The sequence below is a fragment of the Trachemys scripta genome, chromosome 4 (genome assembly GCF_013100865.1).
Source record: "Trachemys scripta elegans isolate TJP31775 chromosome 4, CAS_Tse_1.0, whole genome shotgun sequence".
In the NCBI taxonomy this organism is placed as follows: Eukaryota; Metazoa; Chordata; order Testudines; family Emydidae; genus Trachemys; species Trachemys scripta.
In genome coordinates this window covers 120,158,891-120,180,433 of record NC_048301.1, presented here as the reverse complement: position 1 = coordinate 120,180,433, position 21,543 = coordinate 120,158,891, and the positions used below count along the sequence as shown (strand labels likewise).

Here is a 21,543-nt window from a genome sequence, read left to right as displayed (position 1 = left end):
GGGCCATGTTCCCCCCCCCCCCCAGTACGCAGGGGCCAATGGTTCCATTGCAGCGCCCACTGGGTCTCTCCCAGGGCCTCTTGCCCTCTGTCCCTCACAACCCTGGGGCAGCTCCAGCTCTTGCAGGTGCCCAGGTGCTTCTCCGTGCAAGGCTGGTCCCTTCTAGAAGGGGCTACCCCAGAGGGTACAGACACCCCATGGCCATGTTGTCTGTCCCCAGCCTGTAGCACCTCAGCTGCAGTGCGTTAGTGACGGGGAGGTGGTGGGACGTGCCCCTGGCGGTATTGGGGCAGCAGGGTTTATGGGTGCCCAGCTGTGTATTACTCTCTGAGCCCACTGGCTTCTGGTCTAGGGACCAGATGTTTAATAAAAATGCCATTGAATGAAGGCAAAGTCTCTTGCCTGTGGCGTGGGTGGTGCTGGGTGGAGGGGCAGGCAGACACCCTTATACTTGCCCAGTCTGACCACTGTTTGCACAAAACTGGAGCTAACATGAATGAAATGTTACCCCTGGGCAGAGAGCCAGCACATGTCTGGGTGCTTAAGGGGGACTTACGTGGCGAGTAGGTCTTGTTCTGATGCTCTGCACAGGGGAGGGTTTCACTTTACAAGATGAAAAATAAAGCAATGGTATTGATGAGTGCCCTTCTCTTGTGCCTTTCTCTTTGCATATGTTCATCAGCACATGCTCTGTTGTATTCATACAGTGGCCAAAGTCTGTGCAATGAGCTTTGCAGTCATATAAACCCTACACCCTGTAGCGCTTACCCTGCAGTTGGGGGTAGGACGCAGCAAGTGAAGCAAACAGACTGTGCAGGGTGAGAGTGGAAATAAATAATACTGCCTGGTTTAAATGGGGAAAACAGAATAACATTCTTAATAGAACATCCCCCAGGGAGCACAGGTTCAGTGACTCTGCCAAGGAACGGGCAGAGCGGTGGAGGTAGTTTGCTGGGCACTCTTGTTACAGGTTAGAAAGTATCTTACCCTCAGAGACTATAATTAAAATCAGAGTTCCATTCTCTTCAGTGGGAGGTTTGCTGAGTATCAAAGAATCACATAACTCCACTGGGGTTCCTCAACAAAAATACTTAATTTTTATTAAACCGAGGAAAGTTTTCCACAAGTGAAAGCAGACTTAAGTAGTTCTCCCTCTTAATCATATGGTCCTAAGAACTCAGTGCATGTGTGGACTAGGAAAGACTGACACTTTAACCAGATTCCTGTTCCAAACATCCCGTCGGAGGGTACGCTGAAGAGCTATATAGTTTGCAGGAGTCAGGGATGTTCAGTGCAGAAGGCGATGTGAAGCACAGTAGGCAGACTGTGGATGGGCAGGCATGTATATCTGAACCTGAATACACAGCCCTTATACTGCTCTCACTCCTGTCAAGTTGGAGATGCAATACGCACAAGCTCTACTTTAGTTTAGGATGCCATGTTTTATGTTTCTAGAAATACCTTGACTGCATTCTGTAATATAACAGATACACACTATTGTCCTTTCTTCTCCTCTTTCTGGAAGTGTCCCTCCCGCTCAAACCCACTTGCGGAAATCTGCTCTAAATCACACAGCTGAGCAACTACTCAAGACATTCATTTGAATCCCACTCTACTTGAATACATCATTTCATAGCCTCTCTGTGGAAAAAAATAAACTCCGCCCCATAGATTTACTGTTGTGATGAAGAGCCGCAGAGTATATGGTGTAGCCACCCTGTGTCTCCTCACCTCATTCAAAAAGAAAAAGGAAACAAAAGAGGAGTAGATTATCAGATGTAACTCTTAGTGAGCTTGGGAACATTAAAGTAGAGAATGACTCTTCCCAAGAACTAATGACTAATACAGCTGTAACAATGATTAGCGTAGCTAATGGAATTAAGAGCCAAGCCATTACATTGCCTTGAGAGAGAGTAAAGCTGCTAGCAGGACAGCCTAAGTCTTCACTGAATGCAGATGATATCGCACAGGATAACGGGAATAGAAACTAGCAACATTTCTGCAAGTGTCTAAGCACTTAGGCAGCATTGTTCATTCGTATTCTCTCTCTGAGCTCAGCGCCCTCACTCAGAAGCAGCTATTATTTTCAAGCTATCTGCCTGTCTCATCTCTCTGGCTGGGAGCAGTTGGACTTCAGTCAAGACCCTGAAGTCACAGAGATTCTAAAAGCTGCAGATGATATGCAGGGAACTCTGATGCTTTAATGAGGCCCCTTGTTAATATTCTGGGAAGCTAGAAATTCAGCTCCCAATGGACTTGTCAGTAGGTGCTAAGGATAGGGCAATATAATAGGTGAAAACACCATTACTGGGTTGTATCTCATTGACAGTGAGATTGGGACTACGATGTTTTTGTCATGCCATTAGACTAAGCTGTGTTTGTCATTTTGAAGGGAATGGTCTTTAGGAGAGTTGGTATTTTAAGAGGAGAGAGATCCTGGAGGGAGCTCTGAATGGATTGGTATATCAAACACTTTTACAAGCAACTTGCATCTTTTGTGACAGTATGTCTTTAGATTCTTACAAGCCTAGTCATACATCCCCTCTATCCAGAAAGCGTTTAGCTGTCACTGCTTCTTTCATACTCTTCATGTTTGAAAAGATTTGGGATTTATTTGCTAGTCAAGAGAAGTCTAGTGCCAAGAACCAATACTTCAATACATTACTCATTAGTATTCTGCACCTCTAAGTGCAATAAATATCTAATCTTTTGCCAGAGAAAGAGTGGGAAATCATTTGGCATAAATCACATGCATCAACAAGACCTAGTCCTCTAACACATGGGCATTTTACCTTTCCCCAATGCAGATACTTCTCTTGCTAGTTCTGTCACTTGGATACTAACAGCTGCAATTTCAAGAGATAATTTTATCGCAATGGAAGGAACCAAATACCCCTTCTGCAAGGATAAATGGATTGTATGCCCTATGCATGAAATAAGCAAACTTGTAACCATGCTCTGTATATGTTTTGGGATTTTTCTGCTTAGTTCAGAGTATAATGTTTTTCCGCAGCCTGAGCAATACCAATCTGTTTATAAACTCAGTTTGGCTTCACTTTTTCTTTAATTTCCCATGAGCAGGACAGCGATACACACCAGACTATGCTATTAGAAGGTGTCACGGGGTGGGCTGGGCCTGCAAAGGGTGTTAAGAGCTGTGTGTAAAGAGCTGCACACAAGAATCCCCATTTGCTGTGCGCAACAACACGTGGTATTGGTCCTAGAAACCCCAGGAGCTGTGCTACGTGTTCCTGAGCCCGAGCTACTGGCACCGTATCTGTTAACTAGCTAGTTACATATATAGCCATCCTAGAGTGACCAGACAGCCCAATTTTAGGGGTTTTGTCTTATATAGAATGCTATTATTCCCCCACTCCCCATTTTTCACCCTCAGCGCTCCGCTCATTTATAGAGCACTCACAACAAGGGGTTAAAACCCCAGTGCAGCCTGCAGCTAGATCAGGTGACTGGGTCATGTGACAGCAGCCTGGAGGCAGAGCTACTATAAAAGGCAGACTTTTCCACAGGAGCAGAGATTTGAGAGGTGGCTCTCTGGCAGTGAGGACTGTGTTTGGCTTAGGGAGAGCCAAGCACTATCAGGAATGGGGGGAGAGGAGCCTGTGACTGCAACTCAGTGCAGTAAAGTGGATTATTTGTACTGGGAAAGGAAGAGTTTGCACCTGGCATGGCTGAGCAAACTGATTACATTAGTCTTGTGTTATGTCCTAATTAAGGGCGGGGGGGAATGTGAGTAGGCTGCATGCAGGTCAGTGGAGAGTCAGAGGAAAAATGGAGGCCTGGCTGCCAGATGCTGGGATAGAGCAGACTGGCCCTCTGATGGTAGGTTGCTACTACAGCTTTCAGCTCTCCATCTACCCCGTTCCTGAGATTCACTTACACCACTCTGGCAGTGTAACAGGGCTGTGGTAATACACGCTGGGCCTGATTCTCAGTTCACTTCGATTTTCTTAACTTCACTTGACTATGCGTTATGGAGCTGTAACATTCCTGTTCATTCTAATGCTTTGGGTTATGCCTCCTGAACACTTTCTCCTTTGCTAACCTGTCTCTGGCCCCCTTTAGTCTTGACCAATGACTATGAAATGTCAACAACTATAATGGCAGTCATTGCATACCACCATCTGGGATGTGTCTCCTTTGCCTGCTCTTTCCAGAGCACTTACTCACCTCGCATGCCTCTTCTGTTGGCTTGAGTGCCCTGTTTCTAGAACTCTTCTTATATAGAAGATAGCATAGGCAATAGGGCTGGAGAGGGGATTATGGGCTAGCCCCAGAGGCACCTGAGCATTTGGCTTTACCATTACACCCCCCGCTGATCTGGCAAGGCAGGAGGATGCACAATGTGTGTTTCCTGGGTACCCTGGAATGTTGGTGTAGAATACCCGGGAAGGAAGTAGTAAGATGACACAATAATTAGTTGTGATTCTTCTCTCTGTTTACTAAGTACCAAGGGGCCAGTGAGCCATTAATCCACTTCTGACAGAGCTGAAGCAGATAACAGATGACTGGGTGGCAGAGGAAACCAGGGAGACAGAGAGAGGCTGTAATTTATCAAAACAGTGACCACTTCCTCCAGGAACTAGCTGTTTGGCTCCCTTGGAGCTGGGGTGGCAGAGGAGCTCCAGCGTTTGCTTCAGCCCTTAAGTAGCTTTCACTAATTTGATGCAAAAATGTAGCTACTAATTGCACTGTTAACTACTGGTTCTGCTACAGCTAGTTACTTTCTTCTCCTCCTGTGCCTACCATTTACTCTAGTATGTGTCGGGTCAGCGTACACGCTCATACACGTTCCGGTTCTGTGACTAGTTCACCAATCTCATGCTGTGTAATTGTGCTCCTGCTACTAGCAGTCTCTGTACTTAAAACTTCTGAGCTTATAAAAGTGGGGGCTGGGTAAAGGTAATTCACATCGTAAAGATGCAGAGGGAGAGAAGTTCCCTGGCTTGGGGCTTTTGCATGCAGCAGGACAGCATGTAATCCCTTTGCGTACGTACTGACTTCCTGAAGCGAAAGGCAAAGCTGAGGACGGAAGCCAAAGGCAAAGCTGAGGACGCTCCAGGACACAGCCAGTATGCTTTTGTTGGTGGGATAACAGTGTGTGGAAATGGGAAATAAGCATGAATAACTGTCCCCAATGTCATATGGACAGGCTCGTATCTATGACTTGCAGCACATGGCTATAAGAACATTTTTTCGTTATATTAGCAGTTGCACAATTTGGTCCCCTCCTAGCCAGCATGCACACACAATTGAAAACAATGCAGTGTGCTTCCACAGTGATTCTTGTTTTGCATGTGTCTTGTAGTGTTCTATTAAACTGCTGCTCTGTGCCACCCCAGAAGTGGCTGCATTTTGTAGTGGTTGATGTAGCCCCTACTTATCTCACAAAGACTCCGTTAATATTTATGTAGCACTATTTTTGCTGAGGATAAAAAGCAGTGTGTGGAATAGAAAGGGCAGGGCTTTTCCATTCAGACATGCACAAGATCTGTAGGGGGAAGTGCCTTTGAGAGTATGCCCGGGGGGCACTGGGGATGGGATACGGAATAGATGCAGACCTCTAGGATTACATTTGAATCTGGTCTGGGGGGCCTGTAACTGTCTGACAGCTCTTTAGTGGCCTCTCTCCAGATTTTACTAAACATCACAAACCCACAAGCACAGCTGGCACTAATGACCTCCTTACTGGTAGCCTCAGAGGAGAGACTAAAAATGGAATGTACTATGGCAACTTAAGTCTCCTTTCTCTCACCATTTCAGGGTAACTGCCCCTGAATTTCCCCCCTCCATGGCTCACTGCAGGAGTTCCCAGGCAGTCTCAGATCTCCAACCATCACCTGCCTGGGCACTGGGCAGGGACACCTGCCCCTCTTCTTCTGATGGAGGGCTTGTAAGGCTGCACAGCTTCCTGCCTTACACTGGGATAGCCCTTAATCCCATCCTGTGCTTTATTCACTAGGTCCCACAGCCTCCCAAGTGTAAGAGGGAGTGATTCGCTCATGGTGACACAACAGGCCAATGGCAGAGTGAGGACTAGAACCCAGAGCTCCTGACTGCCAGTCCTGTGCCTGCCCCATTGGCCCACACTGTCTTCAGTAGGGCACCCAGCCCACAGCCTGAATAGTCACTGTAACAAGTTCAGTATAAAGTCAACACCAAGTGGCTTGTGTCTGGCGTATGCAGAGGTCAGGCTGGGACCATGTAATGGTCCCAGAACTCCATAGAAACGCTACTGCCCTGCTGCCCCTCAGAGGCAGGCCCTCCTGCAGGTCCTGTCAAGCTCAGCATAGCTACAGCCTCTCTGAGCAGCATCTCAAGGCCAAGGCCATCATGTTCGTCTAGTAGCTGAGCCAATTATGCCACATGAAGGTTTCTGTCATTCCCTCCCCTCCCCACTCAACTGTATTAAGAACGTAAAAGTTTACTGACTTGTGTGCTGTAACCTGAGGGGAATCTGGATGCTTAATATTCTTGGATAAACAAACCTTCGGTTTCTATTAAAAGCTTTGCCTATTGACTTTGTCACTTGCCTACAAGGGTTTTCTCCTCTGGGCTCTAAGTGTCCATATGCAGAGCAGAAGCATTTGCTCTGACCAAGGGAGGAGGTAGAACGTGGCACAAAAGATCTGCGGACTAGAGACATTTTAAAATGGTTTGTATGATACGTTTGCAGTGCGTTAGTAACAGCTCTCATTCCTTCACCTTTATATTCAGGATGACTGTTTGCGTCAATTAGGCAAAATAACAAGATTGTTTCATGCATTCTAAATAGAGTTGCCAATTGTAGTTGGACATATTCCTGGAAGTTTCATCACGTGACATAATCTTTAATTAATTCCAGGGGACTACAGGACAACCCTGGAGGATTGGCAACCCTAATTCCAAATCTTTCAGTTGGTTTGGCTGTTTTAAATACTTAGGAGCTGTTTCTAGACTTTGCTCTTTGTCTCCTCCCAAGGAGGAAGCATTTTACAGGAAGGGGAAGTCCTTCCTGCAGGCACGGTACATTGCATTGAGTATTATTGTTTGTCTGGCATCTGTAGGTGAGACCAAAGAAAACCGATTGGAAGGCTAATGTTCAGGTAGGCCCAAAGAAAGCTAGATTAAAGTTTCTGGGGTTTTAGGTTAGATTTCAATTCCACAGCATAAGAAGGACTGAGTGCTTTATTGAATGTCTGCCAGCATGCACGATGGCAACCCAAGAGCTTGACAGTCTCAGCGTTTTGAAACACGAGCATTTGTTTCCTTCCCAACTGGCCTGGAATCAGGAATCTTTGTGACATTAAAGAGCCAAAACATAGTATAACAGTGTGGGTTGAGCCAAAGTCAGTCTGTATTTCCTAGTAGTGAAAGACACTGGGAGTGAATTACTACCCCAATCACCTTGATGTCTATTTCTGTCGCATCAGAGGTGCATTGTCCTGTGCAGGCAAATGGCAGACTATGGCATGGTACCTAGTCCAGCACCCATCAGGCCTACAAGATCTCACACCTCGCCAGTGCCTATAGCATAATAGAGGGCAGTCGGTAGGTACGGTACATGCAGGTGAGACATAGCCTCCAGGGCGACTGTACAGAGAGCAGAGGAGGAAAATCCAGAGTGGAAAAGCCCAGACTAATGAGGTGAAAATCGGTAACAAAAAACTCCCAACACATTTTCTGCCACAGTCTTTTGGCAACGTTTGTTTGTTTGTTTGGGGTGGGGGGGCTTGCCATAACAATACCTAGCTCTTAGAGTGCTTTTCATCAGTAGATCTTAGAGCCATCATCATCATCACTAACGTATTTATCTTCACAAAACTCCTGCCATAAATGTGACCCACTAAGAAACCCCCCAGCAAGGTTGTGTGGTTAATTGAGTATTTGGTTTGGGTGGGGTCTGAAACACTGTGGGGGGGAGGGAAACTTGTTTCAAAGTGAACATGTTTCAAAGTGTTCAGTGAACAGAAATGTTGGGGAAAAAAGTTTTGTCGTATTGATGGGAACGTTTTGGTTGAGCCCAAAATGAAATTCTTCATTTAGATTTCAAGCTTTTTATAATGTGTTAAAATGGTTTTTAAATAAAATTCAGGAAATTTCAAAACAAAACCTCTTTCCAAAATAAAAATTCAACCAGTTTTTTGGTTTGGAAATGCCAAAATGAACCTTTTTTGACATTCTCGTTTCTTTTAATTTACTTCCAAAACAGTTCGCTGAACTAGACCCAACTTCACAAATTGTTTTGGTCAACCTGAATCTGTGTTTTTTTGCTTGAAAGTTTTGCCCAGCTGCCCCCTCCAAAGGCATCTCTTCCCTGAGGGCAGGCTGGGTTTTGCTCTGGTTACTAGGGTGACCAGATGTCCTGATTTTATACGGACAGTCCTGATTTTTGGGTCTTTTTCTTATATAGGCTCCTATTACCCCCACCCCCATCCCGATTTTTCACACTTGCTGTCTGGTCACACTACTGGCTACACCAATGGAGTGGAACAATTAGGTAGGAGCTCTGCCTTGTTTATCACATTATCCAAACTTCTGAGATGCAGTCAGCTCCCTAAGTTGAAGTGCTCACATTCTGTATTGTCTTTTCCTGTCTCTGCTCTATATTCCTGGAGCAGAGGAAACAAATGTCACGTGCTTGGCAAGGGAAGATATAGTAGTAGCTGGCGTAGCTTGAATGTATAGCATATAATTTTCCTAATGGTCTTCATTGGGCATTACATGTCACTTCATTTCTGTATAAGCAACAACAAAGGAAAGGACAAGTGCATTGGTTGTAACAAAGAGAAGTAAGTGTTGCACTGTGAAGGGACTTGCATATTCTTTGGGAGGCAGAGAGGGGTTAACCTGAGCTGTGGGATAGCTTTTTATGTCTGTTCAAAATATTCAGCTCTTAAGAGAAAGGGGAAATACATGGCTGGGGCACACTGATACACATTCCATTACGCCAGGCATAATAGTATAGTGCCATAGAGGGGAAAAAAAGAATAATAGGCTAGCTTAGTGAAACTCCTGGGTGTATCAGTTTTATCATTCAAGAGGGACAGACCAAATTCTGTCAGGTTAATGATCAACTAATTTCTCCTCCAATGTTCTCTTTTCTTCCAGAATAAAACATTTAACATACACCAATTAGAGCTGTGTCCCTCGCTTCAGACCTTGATCCTGGAACAAAAATATTTGAGTTTAGAAATTAGCTTTATTACAAAATAGGTTTGTTTTTGTTCCAGGCAAACAGCTGGCTGAATGCAGATTGTTAGAAAGCCAGGCTGTCAGGTCGCAAGGTTTGTCTGACTCCTACACATACTGCAGACTCTTGAGTACTTTCTAAACCCCGGCAAAATTCTTTGCTTGGAGCCTTTGCCTGGAGTTCTGCACCCCCATCACTGCGCCAAAACCAAATCGTTTTGAAAGAGCCCTCCAGGGTAACGTCCATTCTGAATTCAGCTCTTCATCCTGTTAATAATTTAATTCATATTCAACAACAAACAGCTTCTGAGTGCTCTGGGCCAATGTCACAGTTCGCACTGTTTCCCTCACCCTGCAGTGGGCTTGCATTGGAGTGACTCCTGCCCATCACACTGTTGGGGGGATTGTGTGCCTTCTCTCCGTTCAACTGGGTTCTTCTCGCTGTCTGTTCTGAGCCCTCACTCAAAGGGGCCAATGTGTCCACTTATATAACACAGGCCAGAGGACTTCCCTGATGGGAGCAGATCTGTTAGAAAACCATCTCATCTTGGTATACAGACTTCCAGTGATAGTGAATCCACCACAACCCTTGGTATGTTGTTCCAATGGTTAATTACCCTCACTGGTAAATATTTGCACCATATTTTCAGTCTGAATTTGTTTAGCTTCAACCTCCATCCACTGGAGCTTGTGATATCTTCATCTGCTACATTAAAGAACCCTCTATTCTCAAATGGCTGCTATCCATGTAGATACCTGTAGACAGTGTTCCAGTCATCCTTAACCTGGTGAGCTCCTTTCACTATCAGGTATGCTTTCCAACCCTACTGTAGTCTTGTAGGCTCTCTTGAACTCTGCAATTTTTCAACATCTGTTTTGAATTGTGGCTATCACAGCTGAACACAGCATTCCAGTAGTGATTGCACCAGTGCCAAATACAGAGAGAATATAGCCTCCCTTTTCCTACTCAGTATTCCCCTATTTATACATCCAAGGGTCACCTTAGACCTTTCAGCCACAGTACTGCACCGGAAGCTCATGTTCAGCTGATTATCCACCATGAGCCCAAGTCTCTTTGAGTCCCTGCTTCCCAGGATAGAGTCATCCATCCTGTAAGTATGGTCTGCATTCTTTGTTCTGTGAGGTATATGGCTTTACATTCGGCTGTACTGAAATGCATGTAGTTTGCTTTTGGTCAGTTTCCCAAGCAATGCGGATCATTCTGTATTGGTGACTTCACCTTTTTGTTATTTCCAACATCCTCAGTCTTTGCCATCTGCAAACTTTCAGAGAGTGTTTGTGTTTTCTTCCAGGTCATTGTTATCAATGTTAAATAGTGTAGGGTCGAGATCAATCCCTGAGGGATCCTGCTAAAACAGACCCATGTAATAATGATTCCCCGTAGGTCTCAAAATGTATTTGTATATCTGTTCAGTTTTTAATCCATTTAATGTGTGCCACATCAATTTTTGTATTTTAGTTTTACTCAAAATGTCTTGTTGTACCAATGCAAGTCTAGGTATATTACATCAATTCTCTTACCTGCAGTGGCATCTGGACCTATTTCTTCTCTTTTGTTAGACTGACTCAAGCCCCATTCCAGTCAGGGGCGGCTCTATGTATTTTGCCGCCCCAAGCACGGCAGTCAGGCAGCTTTCGGGGACGCGCCTGCTGGAGGTCTGCTGGTAATGCGGATTCGGCGGCATGCCTGTGGGAGCTCCACCAGTCTCACGCCTTCCGTGTACCCACCGCCGAATTGCCGCCGAAGCCATGGGACCAGTGGACCTTCCGCAGGCACGCCGCCGAAGTCAGCCTGACTGCCGCCCTCACGGCAACTGGCACACCGTCCCCCGCAGCTTGCCGCCCCAGGCACACGCTTGCTGCGCTGGTGCCTGGAGCTGCCCCTGATTCCAGTAGCTAGTTCTGCCTTCTGGGAAGGTCTGGTGCAGTGTTATATAAGGTCAATTCCTGGTGATGAATCTACAATATGATGCAACATAAAGGCAAGGAGCCTAGAGCTTACATGAGGAAAATTACCAGAGTTATCAGTCTGGCTTATGGCCTTGAAATCCATAAAATTGAGAACTAAGGGCTAGTGCTTCATGTTTGAGTTTCTGTTTGCCAGGTTACTCTTTAAATACCCTCCCACACATGTACATGGGAGGGTTTGGGGAAGAGATTGGGCTCTTGTCTCTGCATTCCTTGCCTTTGGGAATTAAAGAAGCTCCTTCACCCTGTTAGCGTTTATTTTTAAAATAAAAAACCAAGCCCCCCAGAGCAGCATCTTCTCTAAGGCAGCTCCAGCTGGACCTGCTTAAGCTTCTTACAGTGCAACAACCTACTGGAAACTTGATGGCCCATTGTGATCATCTGGGGCATAATTAAAATGACAATGGATAAAAATGGGCCAAAGGACAGCCACTTGGAGGGTGGATGAAGTTCTACTGGTGCCTGGAAACATCCACTCATGTTCTCCACCCCAAGCGATTGAACACGGGGAATGACCTTTCCATCTTCCAAAGGTGGGGCTATGCCCACATGGACCTGTTTGCCATGCAGAGCAACAGAAAGTGCCGGCTGTTCTGCTCTTTTCAGAGCCACAGCTCCATAGCGGACGCCTTTTACCTCCTGAGGATGGGTCACCTGTTCTAGGTATTCCCGCCCTTTCCTCTCCTACCCAAGGTCCTCCTCAAGGTCCAGCAGGACAGGGCTTCAGTGACCCTCATAGCTCGCAGGGCCACGCTGGTACACTGTACGTTCAGCAATGTGGTGAACCAGTATCAGTGGACAGGCCGGTAGCCCTTCCTGTGCTCCCAGACCTCATCACACCGGACCACGATCGACTACAGCACCCCAACCTGGAGTCCCTCCACCTCCTGGTGTAGAAACTCCCTGGCTGAACCCGTTTGAACTGCAGTGCTCGGACTCTGTTAGGGAAGTTCTGTTGGGGAGCAGGAAGCCCTCCACTCGCACAACGTACCTGGTGAAGTGGAAGCGTTTCTCCATTTAGTCCCTACAGAAAGGTACCTCCCCGCAGCAAGCCCCTATTCCCCTTGTGCTAGACTACCTTCTGTACCTGAAACAACAGGGGTTGGCGAGATCATCTGTTAAGGTGCACCTGGCTGCCATTTCAGCCTTCCATCCAGGCATGGTGGTTAGTTCGGTCTTTGGACATCCCATTTTTGGTTGGTTTCTCAAGGGCTTGGATAGGCTTTATCTGCAGGTGCAGCAGCCCGTTCCCCAGTGGGATCTCAACCTGGTACTCTCTAGACTTATGGGGGGCCTCCTTTGACCCTATGGCAACCTGCCCTCTATCCTACCTGTCCTGGAAGGTGGTTTTTCTGGTGGCCATAACCTCGGCCAGAAGGGTCTCCGAACTCAGAGCACTGACTTCCAAACCCCTCTACATGTTTTTTTATAAACACAAGGTGCAGCTACACCCTCAGCCAGCGTTCCTACCCAAGGTAGTCTCACACTTTCATGTAAACCAGGACATGTTTCTACCGGTATTCTTTCCTAAACTTCATGCCAGCAACAGAGAGTGAGTGCTCCATTCTCTCGAGTTCAGGTGTGCCCTAGCCTTCTACATTGAACCCACAAAGCCATTTTGTAAGTCACCACAGCTCTTTATTGCAATCGCTGAAAGGATGAAAGGGCTTCCCATCTCATCCCAGTGCATCTCATTGTGGATCATGTCCTGCATCAGAACATGCTAAGATTCCAGCCCCAGCATTGATGGCACACTCCACAAAAGCGCAGGCTTTTTCCACTGCATTGCTCGCACAAGTCTCTGTTCAGGGCATATGCAAGGCAGCAGCATGGTCTTCCATCCACATCTTCACGTTGTGCTATGCCATCACCCAACAGGTGAGGGACGATGCAGTCTTTGGCAGGGCAGTCCTGCAATCAGCACCTTGGTGAACTCTGACCCCTCCTCCGTGGAAACTGCATGGGAGTCACCTATTGGAATGGACATGAGCAAGCACTCAAAGAAAAAATGGTTACTTACCATCTCGTAACTGTTGTTGTTTGAGATGTGTTGCTCATATCCATTCCAAATCCTGCCCACCTCCTCTCTGTCAGAGTATTCCAGCAAGAAGGAACTGAGCAGGTGGTGGGTCAGCAGTGTCCTATATACACTGCCATGAAGGCACCACTCCAGGGGGCTCCACTGCCGACCCGACTGGTACCGCTAGGCATAGGCGCCTACTTCCCTGCTTTCCCCTGGGTGCTCAGCCCCACTCCCACTTCACCCCTTCCATGCGGCCCCACCCCTGCCATGCCCCCATTTCAACCCCTTCCCCAAATCCCCGGCCCCGCCTCTTTCCCACCTCCTCCCCCCTCTCACAGCATGCCGCCAAACAGCTGTTTGGTGGTGGCTGGAGGGAAGCGCTGGGAGGTAGGCAGAGGAGCGGGGATGTGGCGCACTCTGGGGGAGGGGGAGGAGGTGGGGGGGAGGGAACTTAGCTGCCAGTGGGTGCAGAGCACCCACTAATTTTTCTCTGGGGGTGCTCCAGCCCTGGACCATCCACGGAGTCGGCCCCTATGCCACCAGGGTAAAACCTTCTGCCAATCATGCATGTGGTGCGCGCACACCTATTGGAATGGACATGAGCAACACATCTCGAAGAACAACAGTTACGAGATGGTAAGTAACCGTATTTTTCTTACAGGGAAAGTGAGAGGCAGGGATGGGTCTTTCTGCAACAAAGGAGAAGCGTCCTAAGGAATGTGTTTGTGTCTGTCTGTCTGTATGGAAACAGAAATAATTCCCCTTGGTTTTGTTTTGCTTCTTCAGAAATAAGACCATCAGACAAATAATTCTTTCCAAGGCCCCCCCAGGGTGTCAGGTCTCATTGAACATGTATCGATAGGGGCAGTGAGCCATCGAGGCCAGCATCCTAGCACCAAATTCTGAGTGAACAAGAAACTGATGCTTTCACAATTTGCAATTCAATCTGACGCTATCAATTTGTCTCATTTAGACTCTTACCACGAACAGTGCCAGCTTTTCCAGTGATATGAAAGGTCTTAATGTGAAAGTGCACATGTCTGATTTTTGTCTGAAAAAGCACAGTATTAAGTCAGCTTTAATTGCAACTTGCTGTTAGCACATTGAATTAGGTAAATTAAAGTGAGTTGCTCTGGTTAATGTGAGCTATCCAAGTGAGGCTGCGGAAATGCTATCTTACCAACAACTCATTCTACATGATTGAGAAGAGAGGTTGCAGGTTACCTTCTAGCCAGATGCAGAAAATCTCGTCTCTCCCTTATGAAGATCCAAATCAGGACACGGAGAAAGATGGTGTTACGGAAACTCTGCAAGAAGAAGAGAAGCTGGTTGTGTGGGGCACTTTCTCCAGGGTGAATATATGCTGGCATTGAGGGACTGCCAAATGCTGACTAACCATCTAAGAAGCAGTGCGGAAGCCTGGTGCTAGCCCTTGGCACGGGGTGAATTTTGCCCTCTGTGAGGATCGGGAGTTCGGTGCAATCTCAAATGCTAAATCAAACTGACCCTTCCAAGGAAGGCCTCCAGGTGTTCAGAAAAACCCTCCTCTCATTCTGTTCATCCTTTGCATGCTGTTCTAGGCCCACAGTCTCACACACACACCCGGAAGAAGGAAATGGGCTGTTTTTGAGGTCTTAACAGATGCCATATATTGGATAGTTTGTGTTCTCTGAAGCAAACCCTGTAAACTAGGAATTCATGTGCCAGCAAATGCCAGAAATAAAGGGCCTTCCATCTTCACATCTCTTCCAGAAAATATCCTGTCTTGCATCAGGTGTTTCCACAAGTACTGCAAAGAAACAATGTGACGGAGGCGGTAAAGTCACATTCCGTAGATGTTATTAACCCTAAACGTTCACATAAAGTGGTGAAATCCTGTTGCGCATAGAATGTAGTGTGAGCTGTGCAGCATGCAGTGCTGTTGAGAAGGGACATCTGCAGTTATTTATAGACTGCTTTTAGAATCCAAGGATGGAGTGACCAACATCCCTTGGCTTTGGCATTGTTCCTAATAATCCCCTCCTGTGACTGTTGCCCACAGATGCACTTTTCTATGTCTCACAGCAAGCCCCTCCAAACTGCTCAAATAAGAGGCTGAAGGTTGGGCAAATATTCTCAAAAGAAAGTAATACGTTTTCCTGAATGGACTGAAAGGTGTTTGCCTGCGTCCTGTGCTCCCTTCACAACTAAGGGCTGCTCATGCTACCCAGGGCTGAAGGTACCCCCAAAATCAATAATGCATCTTGTGGAGTCAGGGGCTACACAGTATGAGTCAAGGTGCCAGAATCTAGTCCTGCATGTGCTCAAAGGGAACAGGAAAGCTGCACAGAATCTCAGAAATCTCTACCTGCTTCAGCTCCATCAAACTGAGGTGAAAGCATCACTTCGGCTGGGTCTGGTCACTCCCTTTGTGTCTGGAGGAGTCATAGCCCTGTCTTGGGCATCAAAGTCAGTTCATTATAGTCTCCCATAAGATACCTCTATGCCCACACTTGCTGTTCTCTCATACCATACCACTGCTCTTCAGAGTGAAAAACAAACTTCTTCAGCTCAGATATATACAGTGGAGGGACGCCACAAACACAGCAACCCTGAGAAGAGAGCAACCACCCCAGAGTGTGCAGCATCCCACCATGCTTTGGAAACCCAGAGGTATTTGTGCAGAGTTCCCTCTGCACCCTGCTAGTCCAGGTGGGCTTGGAGCCTCTCAGCGGGGAGACACCCATTAAATGGGATCACTATACTTCAGAACTACCCCCAGTTCTGCATTGGCACAGCTGGAGCTGGCTTCCCATCAGAGCTTCCCTGTCCACACCAAGAATTTGAGTCGTGGTCTCCGGCTGGCTGCTGCTTGTATTCAGACACACAAGTTTCTCCATCACTGGAACAAATATCAATCAGTGATTTTTACAAGCAATGGACATTCACGTCTCTTTCCTGCTGTCTGCATTCAGAAGAGGAAAAACTCAGGCCGTGGCTTTCCCTTGTATGTGGTCTTTAGGGACAAGAGGATTTTAAGTTAGTGAAGTCTTAGGATGCATCCATCCAAAGGAAGAGGAATAGACACAGGTTCTGGAAGCCAAACTTCAAAGTTTGGCATAATCAATACTTGGAGACTCTTGTCAGTTTGTACCTTGGGGAATATGCGAGCTATTTGGGGCCTTGCTTTATTACTCAGGGATGTATCTCCTAGATGCTAGACACTTTCCAAACACTCCAGACATGGTCCCTGCTTCAAGGAGCTCGCAGTCTAGGGGAAGGTCAGCCTGAGGAAAAGCTTTCCAGGTTCATTGGCCCAGAGCAGCATCCCCAAAAGCCAATGGAAACACTCAGAACAGTGATTTCCTTTATAGTGCACCCCTCACACCATGGTTTCCCAGCACGTTGCAGACAACTTTATTAAGCCTCACAGCATCCCTGGGAGATGGGTCCCCATTGTACTAATGGGGAAGCAGATGTGCTCACTGTCTCAATTACATCTAGGAACTACCAATAGGTGAGGCTGGTTGTTGGGTCCACACCCGCTTTTCAACTAGCCTCTGCAGATTTGGTGATTTACTTAGACTGTATTGTTTTATGGTTTGGATACAGACTTGCAGCCTCTGCCTCCTCTGAATGCCAGGCTCCAAGTCTTGGGGATACTGGTGTCATAGGAGGCAATGACTCTGGTACATGTTCTTCTGCCTTGTCTAGCTCTGCTGGCTCAAGTCTCATTGGTTAGGTGGGGTTACAAATGAGTCTGAGTGTCTGACAAACACATTCCAGTAGCTATGTTTGTAGCCAGCTTCCCCACTGCTGATGCTTAGCTTGATACATAGGGGCAGATGGCCTATCAGCAAACCCAGCAATGCTAAGGAAAGAATGCATACTTTTGGCAGAGCAAGCCGGGCTGGAAAGAACAACGTTTGGAGGTCTGCATCAGCTCCCTGGGTCTTTTAATTTGCAAAGCATCTCCTCAGTTGTGAGTTATTTAATATGCTCCAGTTTCACGCATTACTGTACAATAAGGATGTAGTGAATCCAGAGATGTCTCTTATTCTCTCTAGGACCCAACACATGTCATTGTTGCAACTCTGTTTTTCAGCCACCGAAATCCTCTTTGTATCGTATTGCCTTCCCCCCCTGGCATGGATTGTCAGCAGGGCTGGAAACCAGGAACTTCAGAGCTGCACCAGACTTCTCACTGCTTCAGCTAGAGAAGCAGCTCCATTCAGAGTCCAAGGCTAGCATGGACCATTGACCATCTGTCTGACCCCCCTCCTCCCCCCCGCGTATCGCATAGGCCAGAGACCTGCCCCACAATCCTTCTGAGAGCAGAGCTCTCAGAAAAACATACCCACTCTGGATTTTAAAACTGCCTGTGATGGAGACTCCACCACAACCCTTGGTAAATTGTTCCATTGGTAATTGCCCGCACTGTGGGAAACACATGCCTTACTTCCAGTCTGAATCTGTCTGCAAGATTGAAGAGCCCATTATTAAATATTTGTTCCCCATGTACATACTTATAGACCATAATCAAGGCAGCCATTAACCTCCTCTTTGTTAAGCTAAATAGATTGAGCTCCTGGAGTCTAACCCTATAAGGCGTGTTTAAGTGGTAGCAGTAGTAAACTGTTGCCCTCTAGTGGCCCAGCCACTAGAGAGGAGATGTTGCCATTCTGCTCCTCCCAAGATAACTGAGCTCTTTTCAACTCTACCAACAAGTCAGTGCTGCTCCTGAAAGGAGCCAAGACAGCAGGCTTCCTTCTGCCTCTATCCTGAGCCAGCTACCCCATCATCATTACTAAGGCGCAAGAGCCTTTGAAAAGCTAATTACAATCTGGAAGTTCCAAACACGATGCTCTTCAGAAATTAAATCAGAAGCATTAGGCTGTTGATCAAGTGCATGCTCCTCTTCATGCCCAACATATGGACATCTCTCTCTCTCCCTCCCCCCAAATCTTCTTCAGAAATACACATTACCGTGCTGTCTGGAGTTGCCAGAGCGATTACTCTCCAATCACATAAATCCTCTCTAGTTGGGATAAAAAAGAGGCCAAAACGTATGGTGCCCCTTTACAGAAGAGCAGCTAGACAAGGTGAGCCGACTGGCAGATTTACTGCCTGGCAATTTCCTCAGCAAAGGAAGGTTAGGTTAGAATTTAAAGGCAAAGTGGAGGAAAGCTAAATACTCAGAGATGAGGGCTTGGCAGGCTCTTTGCTCAGTTCTAAGTCCCCATTCCTTGTATTTGCTGAGAAACCTCATTTACCCCATCCATACCTATAGCGACTAATGAGCTCTGTGTCTGTGCAGGTGAGGGTTAGCTAGAAGTAGCCTGTGGACCTGTTCACATCCTGTTTCATGAGCATACAAGTAGCAAGCTTTGGGTGTCTTGGTGTTTAGACAGAGGGAATGAGCAGAGTCCAGTAAACGAAAGAGAAGCCAGGGAAGATCTGTGATTGAATAATGATTGTCACATTGGCAGCCCTTCCCTGAGGCCCTTTAGAAGCACTATCTGCAAATGGCTAGGCTTTCCACTAGCAGCCATGAATAATACAGCATGATTGCAAGAGTTGATTAGAATGAACTATTCTGGTAAAACCCTCTGCTGGGAATTGGGCTCCATTGTAGAAATACTGTGTATTAGGCAGACTAATACGCTCATTCAGATCAAACCCAAGCGAAGTGTAATGCTGTGATGTGCAGCTGATGGCACCTTGCTGAGCAAGGAGGAGTAGTGGTGTTCTGTGGGAACCACCACCACACTGATACGGAGGGGACAGTTCCGTAGCTCTGTGAGGAACATTGTCCCAGCTAATAGCAAGTTTGCGCATGACACCCCAAAGAAGTTCTCCAAATGATACAGCACTAGGGCAAGATGATATCCCAGGCCAGTGAAACCGAATCAGGAAGGCAAACGAAAATCACCTTGCGTCACCTCCAGAGGGTGCGGGAATTGTGTGGTATGTGAAGCATGTTCGTAATGGCCTGCAGTCTGTGCTTTCAAGGCTGTCCGCAATGCAGCTTCACATCAGTTAATGAGATTGATAAATAGCATAATGTGCAGCAGTCCTGCCCAGGATAAGCAGTGTCAAGGGTCGCTGTCATGGTGATGGGCATCTCCCTATCTGTGTGGTCAGGGTACTGGATGAGGCGTCAGAAGACCTGGGTTTTGTTCCCAGCTCTGCCACCGAGCTGCTGGGTGACCTTGGGCAAATCACTTCATCTTCCTGGGCCTCAGTTTCCCCTCCCATTCTGTGTCCATCTTGTTTGTTTAGACTGAAAACGCTGTGGGGAAAGTGCCGTTCTGACTAGATGTATGGGCAGTGCCCAGCACAATGGGGCCCTAATCTTGGCTGGGCCCTCCAGGTGGTGCTGTAATGTAGTGTACAATTACAGATACGGTCTGAGGCTGCGGCCTAGGGTCACAGGCAGCATCTCAGCTCAGTTAGAACGCAGTTTTTTAGCCAACTAAAGCTGTGCTTGGCCTGGCCTGAGATTTTTAGTGGCTGTATAATGGCTGCCCTTTGATGTTGGGTGCTTAGCGTGGGGTTTTGTACAGCGGTTGGAGTCAGAAAAGATATAGCATCTGTTTAAAATGGGATTTTGGAGCCGCTGACTTAGATACAATCCAATTTGCAAGGATTCATGAAGAACAGTGATGGCAGAGCTGATAGTGTTACCTCTGTCCCTCCGCTGCCCCTCCCAAACGTGGGAGTTCTGGCTCATTACACTCCATACATTATTTAATTAGTTGGCAGGGCAGATGTGTAAGGTTGTGTCTGAAGAAAGGGAGGGGTTCCATTGCCACCTAGAGGAAGTCTAGTGAACCTCGTTCAAATGGCTGTGGAAAAGCAACATCCCGGCAGGTATTTACCACAATAAGAGGAGTTGACTCATTGTTGAGAAACTAAAAATAAAACCAGTGTATGGGTCTGAGTAGTGGTGGTAGGGGGGTGGGGGGAATGTTGATCCCTTTGTATCAGTTAGTAAAACAGAATGAGGGAGGCAAACTGGTTCAGATGAAGAAAGTCTGAATCTTTGGCAAAGGCTCAACTTTCCAAGTCTCTGCCCACTACCCAAAGAGGCCTGTGTACTGAAGCATTGTTGGACATCATGGTATCTGCCTTGCCCCTCACATATTGGTGAGTGAGAGAAACTTGGGATATGTTGCAATTTGAGCAGGAAGCTGACTGGTTTCTTTTTCACAAGAAACCTCGGTTGATCAGAGAATATTTGCAAAATTAGGATTTTTAAACCGTGCTGACTTCCCCAACAGATATTAACTCAGGAAAACAGGAGGCTTTTTAGTCCATGGTATCTAATTCAGGTGCACCGCTAGCATTCAAAATGCATTCCCCAGAAGTGGGTTTCTGGGGTGAGAGAGAAGTGAAGCAGTTCTGCAGAGTGAAAAAGGAAAGAAGGGTAAAAGAGTCAGAAAATGCAAAGAAAGGACAGACCTTGGTGCTTGGCTGGATCTTACACACGTCTAATGCTCTGTCTTCTCTTTTATTCAAGGAAAGCGTGGACCTGGGAGAGATCATGTTTTCCCTTTGTTATTTACCAACTGCAGGTCGCCTCACCTTAACAGTCATTAAATGCAGGAATCTTAAAGCTATGGATATTACTGGCTACTCAGGTACGTGTGCATTTGCTCAAAGAGTTAGTGTGATTCCCTTTTACTTCCCCCACCTGGCAGCTTGCTGGCTTTGATGCTGTGCTAGTTTGTGTTGTTGCTGAGGTGGCCTGACAAAGGGTGTGGGGTGTTTGTGTGCATACAGATATATGGAGCTATACTCACAAAGCTTTAAGCAACAAAACTAACTTGGAAAGCCAGCCCCAGGAGAGCGACGGGTGCACGACCCTCTCCAGAGCCACGCTCCACTCCGCCCGGGGAAGTGGGGAGGCAGTTACGGTTCCTAATTCTCTGCTGGGTGTGCCATGCTGCATCACCAGTTACAACAGTGTGGTACTGGTGGATTGGAGCTCAGACACGTACCTCCAGCTTCTCTCTGCACTCCTGAGACACTGGGGGCCTGGGGAATGATGCAGGCACTTGCTCCAACTGCTTTATGCCAGCAAGGGCGTTCCCCTCCACCAAGGGAAATTTCTGCTAGCCACTTGCTGCCAGAATCTAGCCATTTTGCCTGAATAATCTGACCTGTGATGAGCCCAGGCGTGTGACTGGGAATTCCACTACACGCACTGCCCTAGTGCTCCAGTGTGAGAGAGTTTAATCACCTAGCAAGGTTTTGTGCGTTCATAGTTCCAAAAACCAAAATCTTGCCTGGGACCTCACCATGCACAAACACTAGTGTTGAACATGAAAGCCATCTGAGTTTCTTACCTGGAGGTCTAT

At 46.9% G+C, this 21,543-nt stretch overlaps 1 protein-coding gene across 3 annotated transcripts in view; it reads left to right on the top strand.

The window, feature by feature from the left end:
- The window catches only part of SYT6 (synaptotagmin 6), an 89,310-nt gene that overhangs the window by 56,945 nt on the left and 10,822 nt on the right, over window positions 1-21,543 (top strand). For all 3 annotated transcript variants that reach the window (XM_034770637.1, XM_034770636.1, XM_034770635.1), the window contains one exon: window positions 20,703-20,823. In XM_034770637.1, coding sequence (XP_034626528.1) covers window positions 20,703-20,823 — 121 coding nt within the window. The remainder of the gene's footprint in view (window positions 1-20,702; window positions 20,824-21,543) is intronic.